At 51.2% G+C, this 17127-nt stretch overlaps 1 protein-coding gene across 7 annotated transcripts in view; it reads right to left on the bottom strand.

Moving 5' to 3' along the window:
* Nucleotides 1-17127, bottom strand: part of LOC139751633 (uncharacterized) — a 1070361-nt gene that overhangs the window by 477613 nt on the left and 575621 nt on the right. For all 7 annotated transcript variants that reach the window (XR_011713397.1, XM_071667252.1, XM_071667253.1 and 4 more), the window contains exon 5: nucleotides 10174-15872. Coding sequence is in view for 6 of the 7 variants with exons in the window: in XM_071667252.1 (XP_071523353.1) it covers nucleotides 10174-15872 (5699 nt within the window). In the remaining variant the exon portion in view is untranslated. The remainder of the gene's footprint in view (nucleotides 1-10173; nucleotides 15873-17127) is intronic.

Raw genomic sequence — 17127 nt, 5'->3', positions numbered from 1 at the left:
AGTGGAATGTTACGACACACTGGAATGTTACGACAAAGTGGAATGTTACGACACACTGGAATGTTACGACACACTGGAATGTTACGACACACTGGAATGTTACGACAAAGTGGAATGTTACGACACACTGGAATGTTACGACACACTGGAATGTTACGACACACGTGGAATGTTACGACACACTGGAATGTTACGTGGTGGAGTTACGCTCGGTGAGCAGAGGAGAGGGAGGCGGGCCACCACCAGCCAACCATACCAGACAAGACCGACCCATCCATCAGGAGGTCAACCAACCACTAGCACCACCCAGACACACACACACACACACACACACACACACACACACACACACAGGAGGGGGGACTGGAACACACCCCCCGCCCCCCCTGCTCCTGGAGCCACTCCGTCTGGGCCAGCGTCAGGAGAGGAGAGGACCAGCCCCGGCCGCCTGACCCAGACATAACCCAGGAGAGGAGAGGGGAGGATAATGCCCCCACCCCTTCATCCCCCCGGAGGAACACATGGTCATCTGGTGAAAAATAAACTGTTTCTCTGGCGAAATAAAATCTGTGTTTTCCTGGGGGGAAATTATCTCGTGTAAGTGATGTGCGTCTTTGCATATCTCTACACTCCAACACAGCTCCTAAATCCGTCGAGGCAAGGGCCTCATCCAACCAAGGTGCTGCCACACTCGTGGCTGACTGAAGGAAGATTACAACAACGACAACAACAACACTGAGCAAGATACGTTCGTACCTTACGACATACAAGTGAAAGATGTTTCTGGAATGATACACTGGAAGCCTCTGGAACCTCCAAGAGGTTCGTCCAGACACTGTGAAACATGTAAATCTCTCATGTTGTTACACACAAAGAAAACACGTTATCCAAATGCAGCAAGACGGAAGTACATGGAAATGTACCAGACGACCTGATGGTCTATTAAGAGGTTATCTGCTGGAGGACAGTACATAAAAGAGACAGATATCAGAGGACCTGATGGTCTCTGACGAGGTTATCTACTGGAGGACAGTACATAAGAGAGATAGATATCAGAAGACCTGATGGTCTCTGACGAGGTTATCTACTGGAGGACAGTACATAAGAGAGATAGATATCAGAAGACCTGATGGTCTCTGACGAGGTTATCTGCTGGAGGACAGTACATAAGAGAGATAGATATCAGAAGACCTGATGGTCTCTGACGCGGTTTTATCTGCTAGAGGACAGTACATAAGAGAGACAGATACCAGAAGACCTGATGGTCTCTGACGAAGGTTTTATCTGCTGGAGGACAGTACATAAGAGAGACAGATATCAGAAGACCTGATGGTCTCTGACAAGGTTATCTATTGAGGGCCAGTTATACGACTGTAGGTAGAGGGGTACAGGATAGCAAATGGCCAGGCATGACCAACAGGCGACCTAATTCGCATCATCTCGAGTGCCAATTTCCTGACCTTGGAAGCAGTAAATTAGACCAGTTTCTTGCCGCCTGGCACATAAATACTGGCAGGGAGTCAGCATACGTCAGCAGGAGCCGTGGAGACCACTGATAATAAGATCAATACATGAAAGGCAGTAGGACCGTACGCGTGGCTGCCACACACACACCTCACACTTACCGCTAACTCAGCTTTGCTCCTGGCCTTTCCTGCACACAAGTTGCACCTCTTCAGAAACTACAGCCTTATATATATATATATATATATATATATATATATATATATATATATATATATATATATATATATATGTATACATAAACCAGCTAAGCTGTTATCAATAACTCAACTACGTCTCTCACCCTTTAAGATTTACAGCTTCCGAATGGAGGGTAAAATTTACGGTGTAAAATGTCTCACAGAAAGATAATTACAGGAGAGAGAGGAGGAATAACTGGAGGAGGGAGGGAGGATGTAGGGGGGGGGGGGGGGACCGGATCATGGGGATATTTACGACGGGTGGGGGTGGGGGTGGGGGGGGGGGGTGGAAGCGGGAGAAGAAAAGGTGAAGGGGAACACAGAGGAATGCAGGGGGAAGGGGATGTTCTTATGAGTGTCCCCCCCCCCCCTCCCATCCCAGCCCAGCCTTTAAATAGAGGGGCGTTCCCTCCGTGTCTGTCCGTGTGTCTGTATCTCTCCCTCTCTCACTATTTAGCTGATATTAAGGAAGATGAAGAAGAGATAGAGAAAGGAAATGTAAGATTAAGGAGAGGTAAGGTAAAGGAAAAGTAAGATTAGGGAAAGGTAAGGTAAAGGAAAGATTAGGGAAAGGTAAGGTAAAGGAAAGGTAAGATTAAGGAAAGGTAAGAGTGAGTATGAGAGACCAAGTTAACGGTATTCACAGTCACTGCCGACCAACCAGACCAGCTGGGGTAGAGGCTGGGTAGTTCTCACAGGGCAGGATGGGATGGGGGAGGCGAGAGCTGTGCATGACCAAGCTTGTGTAACCCTGGTATAGGTTAGGCTGGTGACGGTAGGAACAGAGACTTGTGGAATTTCTCTCTCTCTCTCTCTCTCTCTCTCTCTCTCTCTCTCTCTCTCTCTCTCTCTCTCTCTCTCTCTCCCCCGGCCAGAGTGCACGTGAGTCAGCCGCCTGAGTCAGGCGCCACTCAGCTGGCCAAACAGACCCACGTGTGTGTCTACTCAGCTGTCGCTTCTACTGATGTAAACGCGAAGTGTACCAGGCTCTTGGAACCCCAGACCTGATCACTGATCAATTTAGCAACACCCTCACTCTCACTTTACGCCAGTATATATATATATATATATATATATATATATATATATATATATATATATATATATATATATATATATATATATATATATATATTCCTATGAGTCAACAGGGAAAATGAAACACGAAAAGTTCCCAAGTGCACTTTCGTGTAATAATCACATCAAATGGCGTCCAAGCTTCGTCTCTTCGATGTATATCAACTGACTGTTATATTTCTCTCTTGGGTCTCCCCTGATGATGTGATTATTACACGAAAGTGCACTTGGGAACTTTTCGTGTTTCATTTTCCCCGTGGACTCATAGGAATATCTTGATCACGCGCAAAATTGTGATCCTTTCCAATATATATATATATATATATATATATATATATATATATATATATATATATATATATATATATTTCATCCCTGGGGATAGGGGAGAAAGAATATCTCCCACGTATTCCCTTCGTGTCGTAGAAGGCGACTAAAAGGGGAGGGAGCGGGGGACAGGTGAGGATATTCCCTCAAGGGCCCACTCCTCTGTTCTTAACGCTACCTCGCTAAAGCGGGAAATGGCGAATAGTATGAAAGAAAAGTAATATATATATATATATATATATATATATATATATATATATATATATATATATATATATATATATATATAACTATTCTGGGCATCACATAGGACAAACACATGACATTCACTACCCATGCTATAAACATCACCACAAAAGCCACACACAAACTAAATGGTACGAGATTTGGAGAAGATTCCTTTCGCATCCTCTACACACAATCCTCGGCTCCATCCTAAACGACAACATACAGTCACTGGTTATCTAGTAACCACAAACATCCAACACTTCATGAGGAAACAAAGATCCTCCCAATACAATCCCACCTCAGCATGCTCGACGGTCAGTTCTCTGCAACAGCACCAAACTCTCCCATCAAAACAAACTCCCTAACTAAAGCGTCGACCCCCTAAACATAATCAAACAGTTCACCTGTGCCTTACACTTCAGCCATCTCTACTTACAGAATCCTCCATCCAACCACAAACAAACAGAACACTGACAAAACACATACACAATGAAATGACACGACAAGTTCTAAACAACCAAACTCTCAACTCAAGTCTTAAATTCACCCCCACCACCCGCATACACTCATGTGAAACTACACTTCCCAGACAAACACGAGTCATAATTTCCATGCTCTGGATATCACCCATCCCTGCAATACTACAAACATAGAGCCAACATATCTCAAGATTCTTCTTGCCCCCGATTCAACTACCACAGTGGAGGTACCGAACATATACTGCTCACTTGCCCCGTATTCTTCACACACACACACACACACACACACACACACACACACGTAACATTACTACACTTTATAACCTATGATCCAACCCAGTAGATGTGGCCTACCTCCTAAGCGTTGCACGAGCCTCAAAGACAATATGGTAATACACGAAAGCGCTCACGATTTTCGCGTTTCCTTTCCGTAGTCGTGTTTCTTCATTCATGAAGTTTGTTCCGATTTTCTGCATATATATATATATATATATATATATATATATATATATATATATATATATATATATATATATATATATATGTATAATAATAATAATAATGATAATAATAATAATAATAAATAGTTTACTGAACGGCAGCCAGATTAAAAATATACTAAGAAAATCCACAAATTACAGTGAATGTGGCTGTAAAATGTGAGGGGGGGGATCTTTACAGTAACATTAAAAGCTGTCTGTAAGTATGAGAGAGAGAGAGAGAGAGAGAGAGAGAGAGAGAGAGAGAGAGAGAGAGAGAGAGAGAGAGAGAGAGAGAGAGAGAGAGTAACATACTCATTTCTATAAGGAGAACAGTTGGTTTACTTGGCAGAGCAGTTTATATTAGTTTACACCCGTCTCTTGGCTTGAGTATACATTAATTTCATTGTTTCCCACAATAAGTCTCCCCTCGTCAACAGTCTACAACACCACTGTTCTCCATCACAACCTTCTACAACACCACTGTTCTCCATCACAACCTTCTACAACACCACTGTTCTCCACCAGAACCTTTGGCAGATAACACCCGCATAATACAGGATCCTACAGCAAAATACAGCTGCCTGCAACTCGTCTCCCCTCCTCCAGTGACCTTAGCACTATACACTTACATAATTCATTTACACTCACTGAGCATAATTCATTTAATCATACAAAAAAGCCTCGCTATACAACAACCAGGCATAATACATCATCATTAATACAACAGTGTCAACACACTACAATAGCCTCGCACTCCCAATACAACAGCCTCAGCACACGACAAAATCTTCATAACTATACAAAAGTTTCAATACAGAAGCCTCACAACTTACACCATTTTCACAACCCTGCTCAAACTTCAGTAGAAATATAACACAATCCTCACTGTCATACAACCAACATACACGGAAGACGGAGCCGTCAATACATCATACACACACCCAAGCATATTCGGCCCAGCGTGGAGCATACTACAGCATCATGGGCATACAGCAACACCCCGGATGTCGCGGGACATACCAGAGCAGAGGGACCTGAGTAGACACACACACACACACACACACACACACACACACACACACACCCACACACACAGCCTTGGGCCGGTCAACATGGTGGGAGCAGCAGCAGCACCACCCCTCGTCCGGCAATATTCATAAATGATTAAAGGCTCAGCCGACGTGGACACACACGGCTCCAGCAGACCTGAGGCGACACATTTCATAATCCTTTCTATATTTCAATTAAGCTCCGGCCCTCACGTGCACCCTCCACCCTGACTGGACCCTCCACCGTGGAGGAAAAAACAAACTTACAGGTCTGGTAGACCAGTGTGGATACATACAGGTCTAGGGGACCAGTGTGGATACATACAGGTCTACGAGACCAGTGTGGATACATACAGGTCTAGGAGACCAGTGTGGATAGATACAGGTCTACGAGACCAGTGTGGATACATACAGGTCTAGGAGACCAGTGTGGATACATACAGGTCTACGAGACCAGTGTGGATACATACAGGTCTACGAGACCAGTGTGGATACATACAGGTCTAGGAGACCAGTGTGGATACATACAGGTCTAGGAGACCAGTGTGGATACATACAGGTCTAGGAGACCAGTGTGGATACATACAGGTCTAGGAGACCAGTGTGGATACATACAGGTCTAGGAGACCAGTGTGGATACATACAGGTCTACGAGACCAGTGTGGATACATACAGGTCTACGAGACCAGTGTGAATACATACAGATCTAAGAGACCAGTGTGGATACATACAGGTCTAAAAGACCAGTGTGGATACATACAGGTCTAGAGACCAGTGTGGATACATACAGGTCTAGGAGACCAGTGTGGATACATACAGGTCTAAGAGACCAGTGTGGATACATACAGGTCTGGAGACCAGTGTGGATACATACAGGTCTAGGAGACCAGTGTGGATACATACAGGTCTAGGAGACCAGTGTGGATACATACAGGTCTACGAGACCAGTGTGGATACATACAGGTCTACGAGACCAGTGTGGATACATACAGGTCTAGGAGACCAGTGTGGATACATACAGGTCAAGGAGACCAGTGTGGATACATACAGGTCTGGGAGACCAGTGTGGATACATACAGGTCTAGGAGACCAGTGTGGATACATACAGGTCTAGGAGACCAGTGTGGATACATACAGGTCTAGGAGACCAGTGTGGATACATACAGGTCTAGGAGACCAGTGTGGATACATACCGGTCTAGGAGACCAGTGTGGATACATACAGGTCTGGGAGACCAGTGTGGATACATACAGGTCTAGGAGACCAGTGTGGATACATACAGGTCTAGGAGACCAGTGTGGATACATACAGGTCTAGGAGACCAGTGTGGATACATACAGGTCTAGGAGACCAGTGTGGATACATACAGGTCTACGAGACCAGTGTGAAGACATACAGATCTAAGAGACCAGTGTGGATACATACAGGTCTAAAAGACCAGTGTGGATACATACAGGTCTAGGAGACCAGTGTGGATACATACAGGTCTAGGAGACCAGTGTGGATACATACAGGTCTAGGAGACCAGTGTGGATACATACAGATCTAGGAGACCAGTGTGGATACATACAGGTCTGGGAGACCAGTGTGGATACATACAGGTCTAGGAGACCAGTGTGGATACATACAGGTCTAGGAGACCAGTGTGGATACATACAGGTCTAGGAGACCAGTGTGGATACATACAGATCTAGGAGACCAGTGTGGATACATACAGGTCTAGGAGACCAGTGTGGATACATACAGGTCTGGGAGACCAGTGTGGATACATACAGGTCTAGGAGACCAGTGTGGATACATACAGGTCTAGGAGAACACCGGGGATACATACAGGTCTAGGAGACCACCAGGAATACAGCTGCTTATTACTTTCCCTCTAGCAACCCTGACCAGCTGATACCTTCCCTCCAGCTCCAATAACAACCTTCTAGCTTCCCTACAGCTCCAATAACAACCTACTAGCTTCCCTCCAGCACCAATAACAACCTACTAGCTTCCCTCCAGCTACTGTAAGAACCTACTAGCTTCCCTCCAGCTACTGTAAGAACCTACTGGCTTCGCTCCAGCTACTGTAACAACCCATTAGCTTCCCTCCAGCTACTGTAACAACCCACTAGCTTCCATCCAGCTACTAAAACAACCTACTAGCTTCCCTCCAGTTCCAATAACAACCTACTAGCTTCCCTCCAGCTACTGTAAGAACCTACTAGCTTCCTTACAGCTACTGTAAAAACCTACTAGCTTCGCTCCAGCTACTGTAACAACCCATTAGCTTCCCTCCAGCTACTGTAACAACCCACTAGCTTCCATCCAGCTACTAAAACAACCTACTAGCTTCCCTCCAGCTCCAATAACAACCTACTAGCTTCCCTCCAGCTACTGTAAGAACCTACTAGCTTCCTTCCAGCTACTGTAAAAACCTACTAGCTTCGCTCCAGCTACTGTAACAACCCATTAGCTTCGCTCCAGCTACTGTAAAAACCCACTAGCTTCCATCCAGCTACTGTAACAACCTACGAGCTTCTCTCCAGCTACTGTAACAATCCACTAGCTTCTCTCTAGCTACTGCAACAACCTACTAGCTTCCCTCCAGCTACTGTAACAATCCACTAGCTTCCCTCCAGCTACTGTAACAACCTACTAGCTTCCCATTACCTTCCCTACGGCTACTAACAACCTAAAAGCTTCTCTCCAGTTACCTGAAAACTTTCTATGTTCCCTCCAGCGATCCTGCCATACTCTTAACCTCAGCTACGGTCAATATGTTGGCTTCTTTACAGCTAACCTGAGACTCGGCCTACCCTGAGCAAGCTAACATCCCTCCAGCTACTGTAACATCCTGCTAACTTCCCTCTAGCTACTGTGACATCCTGCTAACTTCCCTCCAGCTACTGTGACACCCTGCTAACTTCCCTCCAGCTATTGTGACACCCTGCCAACTTCCTTCCAGCTACTGTGACACCCTGCTAACTTCCCTCCAGCTACTGTGACACGCTGCTAACTTCCCTCTAGCTACTGACACCCTGCTAACTTCCCTCCAGCTACCCTGATGACATAGCATTTTCTTTCCAGCTAGATACAACCTAATACCGTTCCTCCAGCTAATATAAAAACCTCTTACCTTCCCTCCAGCTAATAATATTACCCTTATATCTTCCCTCCAACTACTGTGACAACCTGCTAGGTTCCCTCCAGCTATTGAGCCACCTGCCAGCTTACCTCAAGCTGGTAGCAACCTAAAACCTTCCAGCAACTATATAAACCTGCTAGCCTCCCTCCAGCTCGTGAGACCTGCTAGCTTCCCTCCAGTTACTGTCACCACCTGCTGCCTTCCCTCTACCTACTCAGACACCTGCTAACTTCCCTTCACCTACCCAGACACCTACTAACTTCCCTCCAGCTACCCAGACACCTACTAACTTCCCTCCAGCTACCCAGACACCTGCTAACTTCTCTCCAGCTATCCAGACACCTGCTAACTTCCCTCCAGCTACCCAAACATCTGCCAACTTCCCTCCAGCTATCCAGACACCTGCTAACATCCCTCCAGCTACCTAGACGCCTGCTAACTTCTCTCCAATTATCCAAACACTTGCTAACTTCCCTTTACCTACCCAGACACCTACTAACTTCCCTCCAGCTACCCAGACACCTACTAACTTCTCTCCAGACACCTGCTAACTTCCCTCCAGCTACCCAAACACCTGCTAGCTTCCCTCCAGCTATCCAGACACCTGCTAACCTCTCTCCAGCTACCCAGACACCTGCTAACTTCTCTCCAGTTATCCAAACACCTGCTAACTTTCCTCCAGCTACCCAGATACCTGAAAACTTCCCTCCAGCTACCCAAACACCTGCTAACTTCCTTCCAGCTACCTAGACACCTGCTAACTTCCCTCCAGCTACCCAGACACCTACTAACTTCTCTCCAGTTATCCAATCACCTGCTAACTTCCCTCCAGCTATCTAGACACCTGCAAACTTCCCTCTAGCTACCCAAACACCTGCTAACTTTCCTCCAGCTACCCAGATACCTGCTAATATCCCTCCAGCTACCCAGACACCTGCTAACTTCTCTTCAGTTATCCAAACACCTGCTAACTTCCCTCCATCTATCCAGACACCTGCAAAGTTCCCTCCAGCAACCCAAACACCTGCTAACTTCCCTCAGCTGCCCAGACACCTGCTAACATCCTTCCAGCTACCCAGACACCTGCTAACTTCTCTCCAGTTATCTAAACACTTGCTAACTTCCCTCCAGCTATCTAGACACCTGCAAACATCCCTCCAGCTACCCAGACACCTGTATATGCCAGTGACCCTTGGTTACCACAGGTGTGGGGCACCCAGCGTTACCACTGTTGTTACCACAGGCGTGAGGTTACAAGTGTTACCACTGATGTTACCACAGGCATGAGGTTACAAGTGTTATCAGTGTTGTTACAACAGGCGTGAGGTTACAAGTGTTACCACTGATGTTACCACAGGCATGAGGTTACAAGTGTTACCAGTGTTGTTACCACAGGCGTGAGGTTACAAGTGTTACCTAGGATGTCACTAGGGTCATGGTCATAACGACTCAACACAGGTTTGAGAACCATATTGATTCACCGACACAGGTAGCACCGTAGTCATGCAGTTCTCGGGCGAGCAGAGCCGCTGGCTATGGATGGATCCTACCCGAGTACAGTGGAACTCAAGTGCGTCTTAGTACGAGATCAGAGTGTGTCTGAGTACGAGATCAGGAGTGTGTCTGATGGAGGAGTGTGTGAGGGAAGTAGAGCGGGGAAGGTAGTGAGGTGTGAGGTACAGGTGAAGCACCACTGACCTGAACAGCAGCCTTGTTGTCGTCGTCCAGGAGGAACTCCATGCTCTTGGCCCTGGTGTCGGGCGGGCGGGCCGGAGCGGCCAGCTGGGCCTCCATGGCCGCGCCACTGGCCTCCAGGTCCAGCAGGGACTTAGCGCGGACCTTCTCCGGCGGAGTGGGGGCGGCACAGACGGCGGGTAGGGTGTCCAGCAGCTGCTGCAGGTCCCGGTACAGATCGTCCAAGTTCGTCTCCCGGAGCGTAAGGAACTCTCGAGACGCCCCAGTGTCAAGGTCGGTCTCTAGCACGCCCACACTCTGGGTGCGGGCACGGGCGTGGATCCGTTGAGCCCGGTTCTTGTAGCGTTCGTGGATGGCAGCCCTTGGCTTCTGGTGGGTGTTGGAGTGCCCCTGGTGGGCGTGTGCGGGGCGAGCTGCGTCACCATCACTGGCCGAGGCTGGACTAGTGGGGTGGGACTCACACTGCTGCTGCTGCTGCTGCTGCTCCTGCTCACGTTGGCTCCAGGAATCAATACGAGGCCCTGGCCGGCGCACACTCGCCTCGATTACACTCAGGTCTGGCGTGCTCTTGGCCAAACGCTCACGTTCCGCGCGGGCACTCGCTGAGAACCGCTCGAACCTCTCCTTCAGGCTCTTGGAGGCGTCGAAGATGGAGTTATACCTGGTGGTGGTGGCGGCGGCAGTGGCGAGAGGCGCCTTAACGGTACTGGTGACGGGGGCGTCCCGAGTGGCGTCCCGAGTGTCAGCGGTATCCTTGGGCGGAGACGACCTCTCGGGGGCTGACACCTGTCGCTCCTGACTGAAATACTGTCGACGAGCACTTAGCAGGCGAGCCTTATGGAAGACCTGCTGGGTGGGCCGCTGCAGGTGGGGCGGCAGGGGCGGCTTGGACACCGCTGAACGAGGAGTGTACAGCTGTGTCGTGTCGGAGCTGTCGTCACCTGATGTCACCGACACTGCTGGGCTTCTACTGGACTCCTGGCTCGCATCACTGTCCGCTGAGAGTGACTTCTCTGTCTCCACTGATCTCACCAGAATCTTACCTACTGCAGGTTCAACACGACAGTCCTGCGATACACTCTTCACTACCTCGTCCACAACGTCTACAGAAGAGTCAGACGGCACATTGTTCACGACATTGTTAGCACTGACAAGACTGTTGTAGTCCTGCGCAACACTGTCCTCGCGGGACAACGCTGTGGAAGACACTGACGGGTCCGGTTCACCTTTAACCCCTGCCTGACCCCCCGACGTTTCCCCCACCTGCCCGGCTCTCACCTGAGGGCGGGGTGGCGGGGGAGGAGAGACAAGGGGACGCGGGGGGTCCCTCACCTTCTTCTCCCGCTTGCTGCCCCACGAGAAGAACCTGGGACTAGAGGGCGTCTTCTTGGGCTTACTGTCTGGCGAAGATGGGGTCGAGGACCCGCTGTCCATCGTAGGACTCGATGGCTTAGAACTCTCGGTATCCGAGGATCGAGACGACAGCGACTGAGGTTTCGGAGGCAGCTTGGGTCGTGGGGACTTCGGGGAAGAAATCTTGGGCAGCTTAAACCTTTGCCAGATCGGTGTCGACGGCTTCGGAATCTTGTCCTCGTTCTGCTCGAGATCTGAAGATGAGGATCCCGTTGGCTGATCCGACGCTTTTCCATTGGCTATGTCGGGTCGGATGATGGCGCTGTTTCCGGGCATGGGGGCAGGAGGGGCGGGACTCTCGGCCACAAGCTTTGGGGTGGGGCTGACATCCACCCGCTGTGGGGTGGGGCTGACATCCACCCGCTGTGGTGTGGGGCTAACATCCACCCGCGGTGGGGTGGGGCTGACATCCACCCGCGGTGGGGTGGGGCTGACATCCACCCGCGGTGGGGTGGGGCTGACATCCACCCGCGGTGGGGTGGGGCTGACATCCACCCGCGGTGGGGTGGGGCTGATATCCACCCGTTGTGGGGTGGGGCTCTCGGCTGTCACAACCAAAACTTTCTTCACATCACACCCAGTGTCGTCATCGTCTACCTCTGCCTCATAGTAACTCTCCCGCCAGTTGACTTCCTTCACCGAGGGCGAGAAGGTGACGCCCCTAGAGCCTGACCTGTGGTCGGCGACCCCACCCGTGGGTGTCAGGACAGGCGATGGGTGTGGAGGCGGAGGTCCGCCGTCCTCCTTAGCCAGGTAGACCTCGACCTCACCATGAGAGCCGTAGGTCTTGGTGCGCACCCTCACTGGCCCGTCCGCCATCTCTAAGATGACTCTGGCTGCTGCCTCGGCGCTGGTCTGGGTATCTCCAGGCAGGCACTGTCCGCTAGGGTCACTTCCGGCACAGAGGTCAGTGGTGCTGGGCGGGTCATGAGTCGGGCTGCTGCTACTCTGCCCCGTGTGTACAGGCTGGCACTCATTGGGTAACTGGGCGGTGGTGGAGCTATATTGGTGTAGGGGGTGAGGCGGGGCACGGGCGGGCGGCCAGGGAGGGTGCACCATCAGCTCCGGCGTCAGCGCGGAGGCTGGCAGCCGTGGCTCACCCCGTGACCCTGCAGCGCCCGGCAACACTCCGCCCACAACCACACCATTGGAGCTCACCTCAGTACCTGGCTGCTGATTGGGCAGCAGGTTGCGGCCCGCCTCGCGCGCCCCGCCCACAGTGCCCGGAAGAGCGGGTGGATGCTGCTGCTTCTCCAACTGCTGCTGCTGCTGCTGCTGCAACCTCCACGACTTGTCACCCCGACCTGCGTTAACAGCACCGAAACCGTTCTTAACTGTCTGTTTCCCAATAGGAGATTTCAGTCCCTCTTGCGTGAGAAACTGTTCAGCGAGGTCGACACTGATGGGCTGCGGCCGTCGTTTGCCCAGCTGCGGTACTGCCGCCCTCGACCCGTCACCCCACAACTGAGCCGCGTCACTCGCGCTGCTGTCGCTCCGGCCGTTAGGATCCTGCCTGTGGGAGACGTACGGCATCTCGTGGAAACTCCTGTGCCTGCGAGGCTTGAGATGGCTAGCCGGAGGCGCCCTGTAGCCTGTGTAACGTGATCTGACCTCCTCATCACTGCCGTCGGAGCCTGAGAGCGGATGTGAGCGGTGCGGGTAGGGTGGTGGGTGGAGGGGCCGGGAGTCACGGTACCCATCACACTCCCGGTGCTGCTGCTGGATGTAGTTGGCGTAGCTGGACTTGAAAGCTCGTGGTGGGGGTCTGGCACCGTCTGTGGTGTAGGCACTCGGAGCTACGGTGCCGCCGCCCGCTCGTGGCGGCCACCCGTACATGCCTCCTCCCTCACCCTCGCTGTCAGAGTCAGAGTATCTTCGGAGGTCCCCACAGGAGAGGGCACGAGCTATACGGGCCTGTCGCACCTCCTGACGGCGGGAACGTGCTGTGGCGGGTGCCGCGGGCGGTGGAGCAGTGCGGGGACCAGCCTCGGATATAGATGCCAGGGGCGAGGAGGGCGTGAGGCGAACGTCACGGTCCCCCAGACCACTGTCCTCACTAAGCGTCTCCACGGAGCGTGTGGCACTACGACCCTCACTGGACCTGAGCGAGTCTGGCACTTCTGGTGAGCTGCCCGGCTGACTGGCCAGTGGGGAGACGTCATCCGGGGCACCTCCTGCCTGACCACGCCCCGCCCCGTCCCCGTCTATTCCAATTAAGTGTAGGATATCCGAACTGCGGAACGACTTCACGTGGGTCCTTCCTCCTGGCTCCACACCAGAGATGCGAAGACTCAGCTCTGCCGCAAAGTGGTCCTCTTCGTCATAGTCGCCGTCAGTGTTGTCGGTGTCGGTGTCACTATCTCCCGAGGGCAGGTCGGCGTGGTACAGGCCGTTGGTCGACGGATGGAGGCGACACCCGGCCACGCCGTGCTCCGGATCCCCGTAGCGTGAGGCACACACATCAACAGGTTGCTCACTGGGGAGTGTCAAGTGGTGTGGACGACTGCCGGGGTACTGGCCGCACGTGGCACTGCTGGTAACCAGTGAGTCGCTGGCCGTGCTGCCTCTCTGCAAGGCTTGGGGCAGTTCCTCTCTCATAGCGTCGGCAGGGTCATGCCGAGTGCCAGTGCCTGGAGCAGGTGCCTCACATGTGTGCTGATGGAGGTGTGGAGTAACACTGAGCTCGTGGCAGCGCGCGGGTCCATGAAGTAGGTTATGTGTTGGAGGCTGGTGATGATTGGCTTCACCAGCAGCGGCGGCGGTGAAGGTGAGAGTGCTGGCGCTCACTCTCTCCCCCTCCCTACCAAGACAAACTCCCCCCTCATTTTCTCCCTCGACTCCTTCCACCATCACATCATTAGCATGGTGTCCTCTGTCTTCAGCCAGCGGCTCCGCCAGACCAGTGTCACGCGAGGCGCCCGGCCCGGAGGTCGCCTCCAGCTCATGAGGCTCTGTCAGGAGCTTCACCGGTGCCACCGCCTGAGGCTCCGTAGGACCTGTGTCAGTTTCTATTCGTGAGTCTGCCAGAGCACCAACACCCACTTCTGGCCAGAGGTCATCAGGTTCTGAGACTGTCAGAGATCTGGTGTCACTCTTGTGAGTGATGTCATCAAATTGTTGGAGAGGAACAAAACGCGGCTGTTCTGGGTCACCTGCTGAGGTCCAGCGCACAGGGAGGCCAAACAAGTCGACGTTGTGCGGCCTAGTGTGTCCCGTGCCGGCCAACAGCCTCCCATGGTCATCCCCAGCCTGCCCCACTGCCCGTCTATCATCGCCGGCAGCACCACAGCCGTCATCACAGGAGCTGGACGCGGTCCTCGTACAGGCGACAAGTACATTACCAAGAGCTGCAGGACTCACAGTCACGTCACTCTCATCCACGGTACTTCCCGCTCCCCCTAGGGTGGACGTCAGGCCCGGTACCACGTCCTCCACACACACCCCAGGCTCCATCTGGTAACCACTGCTTACTGTAAATGTGGTGTTGAGCGGGGGAGGGACGGAATTAGTGTTGTGGTAGGTGGTGGTGGTGTCAGTGTGGTGAGAGTGGTGGAGTGATGTGTGTGGGAGCGAGGTCGTCCCCGGTTGCTGCGAGAGTGTACGAGCCTGGCGGCTTCCTCCCTCGCCGGAAGACACCGTCAAGCACTCATGGCTTTCATGATGCACTTCACCCACGTCTATGGTTGTTGACAAGAGGTCGACGGTCGGGGGCTGATCACCACTGCCGCAACACACTGTGGTAGACGTGTCCGTGAAGGGGTGGCAAGTGGCCGATGTGTTGAACACCACAGTATCCTGATGAACGGAAGGCGGAGGGCTGCTGGTGGGGTCCCTGCTCGGGTACCCGGCCTCGCTGCCCACCGACACGCTCTCGCAGCTTTCCAGGCTCTCGAAGTCGAAGACATCGTCGATATGCTTTTCAAAGATCCTGGCGGCGTGCGTGTGGCTCAGCATGGCGCGGCGACCTGACCTGCCGGCAGGAGGAAGGCCACCACCCACACCTCTGCTACTACCGCTACGTCTCCTCCGGGCCGCAGCCCTCACGCAACTGCCAGCTGCTGGCCGCTCTGCCCCTCCAGTGTCGTGGTCGTCTTCAGAAGCGGAAGAGTCGTAATGATAGTCGGTGGTGGTGGTGGTGGTGGTGGCGGGGGTCTCGTCGTCAGCATTACCGGGCGTCACACTCACTTCCTGTGGGTTACTTCGTTCCGCCGCCTCCTTACTACCCACGGCCCTGCTCCCCTCCTCGTCCTCCACCACCACCGTCTCCTCGCTGCCGGTGCTCTCTCCCTCTGGAAATATAAGACATGTTACAAACAACGTACTGGACTGCGTCACATAAGAGCCATCCCCGTGTGAGCTACAGTACGGGAGATGCCAACACTTGGTTCTCCAGACATGACAAGTTCCCACACTGGAGTTGTCTCCAAAGAAAACGGCCACAACAAAGGGCCGTAATGACAGGGAAACTATAATATTTCACATATAATGTACCTCGAGAAAATGTATTCTTGATGGTTACGAACTGTACGTAATGATTAATTACACAACTCAGTCTGGGGAAAACAATGCAATATGTCATGTTATGACAACAATACACACTGCCAGATGGGGCAGATGTTTGTATAGACATGACATGAGACGAAGGGGGGAGACTTTATTATAGGAAACACTGACAGACCCACAGTGACCCGGATTCACTCTAGCCGAGAGTGACCTTATACGACCCCGAAAGAGGTCACGCGTCCGTAACTCTCACCTTAACAAAGGCACAGTTCAATACACTTGTGTCTTATAATGGGTCCTGCCTCCTATCATCACAGCTGTGATATATATATATATATATAATATATATATATATATATATATATATATATATATATATATATATATATATATATATATATATATATATATTCCCTGGGGATAGGGGAGAAAGAATACTTCCCACGTATTCCCTGCGTGTCGTAGAAGGCGACTAAAAGGGAAGGGAGCGGGGGGCTGGAAATCCTCCCCTCTCGGTTTTTTTTTTTTTTTTCCCAAAAGAAGGAACAGAGAAGAGGTCCAGGTGAGGATATTCCCTCAAAGGCCCAGTCCTCTGTTCTTAACGCTACCTCGCTATCGCGGGAAATAGCGAATAGTAAAAAAAAAAAAAAAAAAAAAATATATATATATATATATATATATATATATATATATATATATATATATATATATATGGTGCGACATTATGGATGGTATCTATTGTCTACAACGCACTGTACATCCTAAAGCCCCTGGGATATGACAGCCTAGAGTATACGAGTGTCGTGTTGCCTGATACGTCATGACCCCAGGGGTCAGGGTCAGTCGTCAACCTACTTTAGGATAACAATGTCAGTCAACAACCGCATCCCAGCATCTAACTGTGAGGCGCCTATGGGTCACTCTCTCCCTTCACTATGTATCCTGATATATCTCTGTCACTTCCACCGCTGTGTCACACGCACACACAGACATACACACACATTCATTATGAGGACCGTGAGTTAAAGAGCAGCTATTAAG

The sequence above is a fragment of the Panulirus ornatus genome, chromosome 11, assembly GCF_036320965.1.
Source record: "Panulirus ornatus isolate Po-2019 chromosome 11, ASM3632096v1, whole genome shotgun sequence".
NCBI classification, from domain to species: Eukaryota; Metazoa; Arthropoda; class Malacostraca; order Decapoda; family Palinuridae; genus Panulirus; species Panulirus ornatus.
The sequence above is the reverse complement of the archived record's forward strand: the minus strand, read 5'-3'. Positions and strand labels throughout refer to the sequence as shown.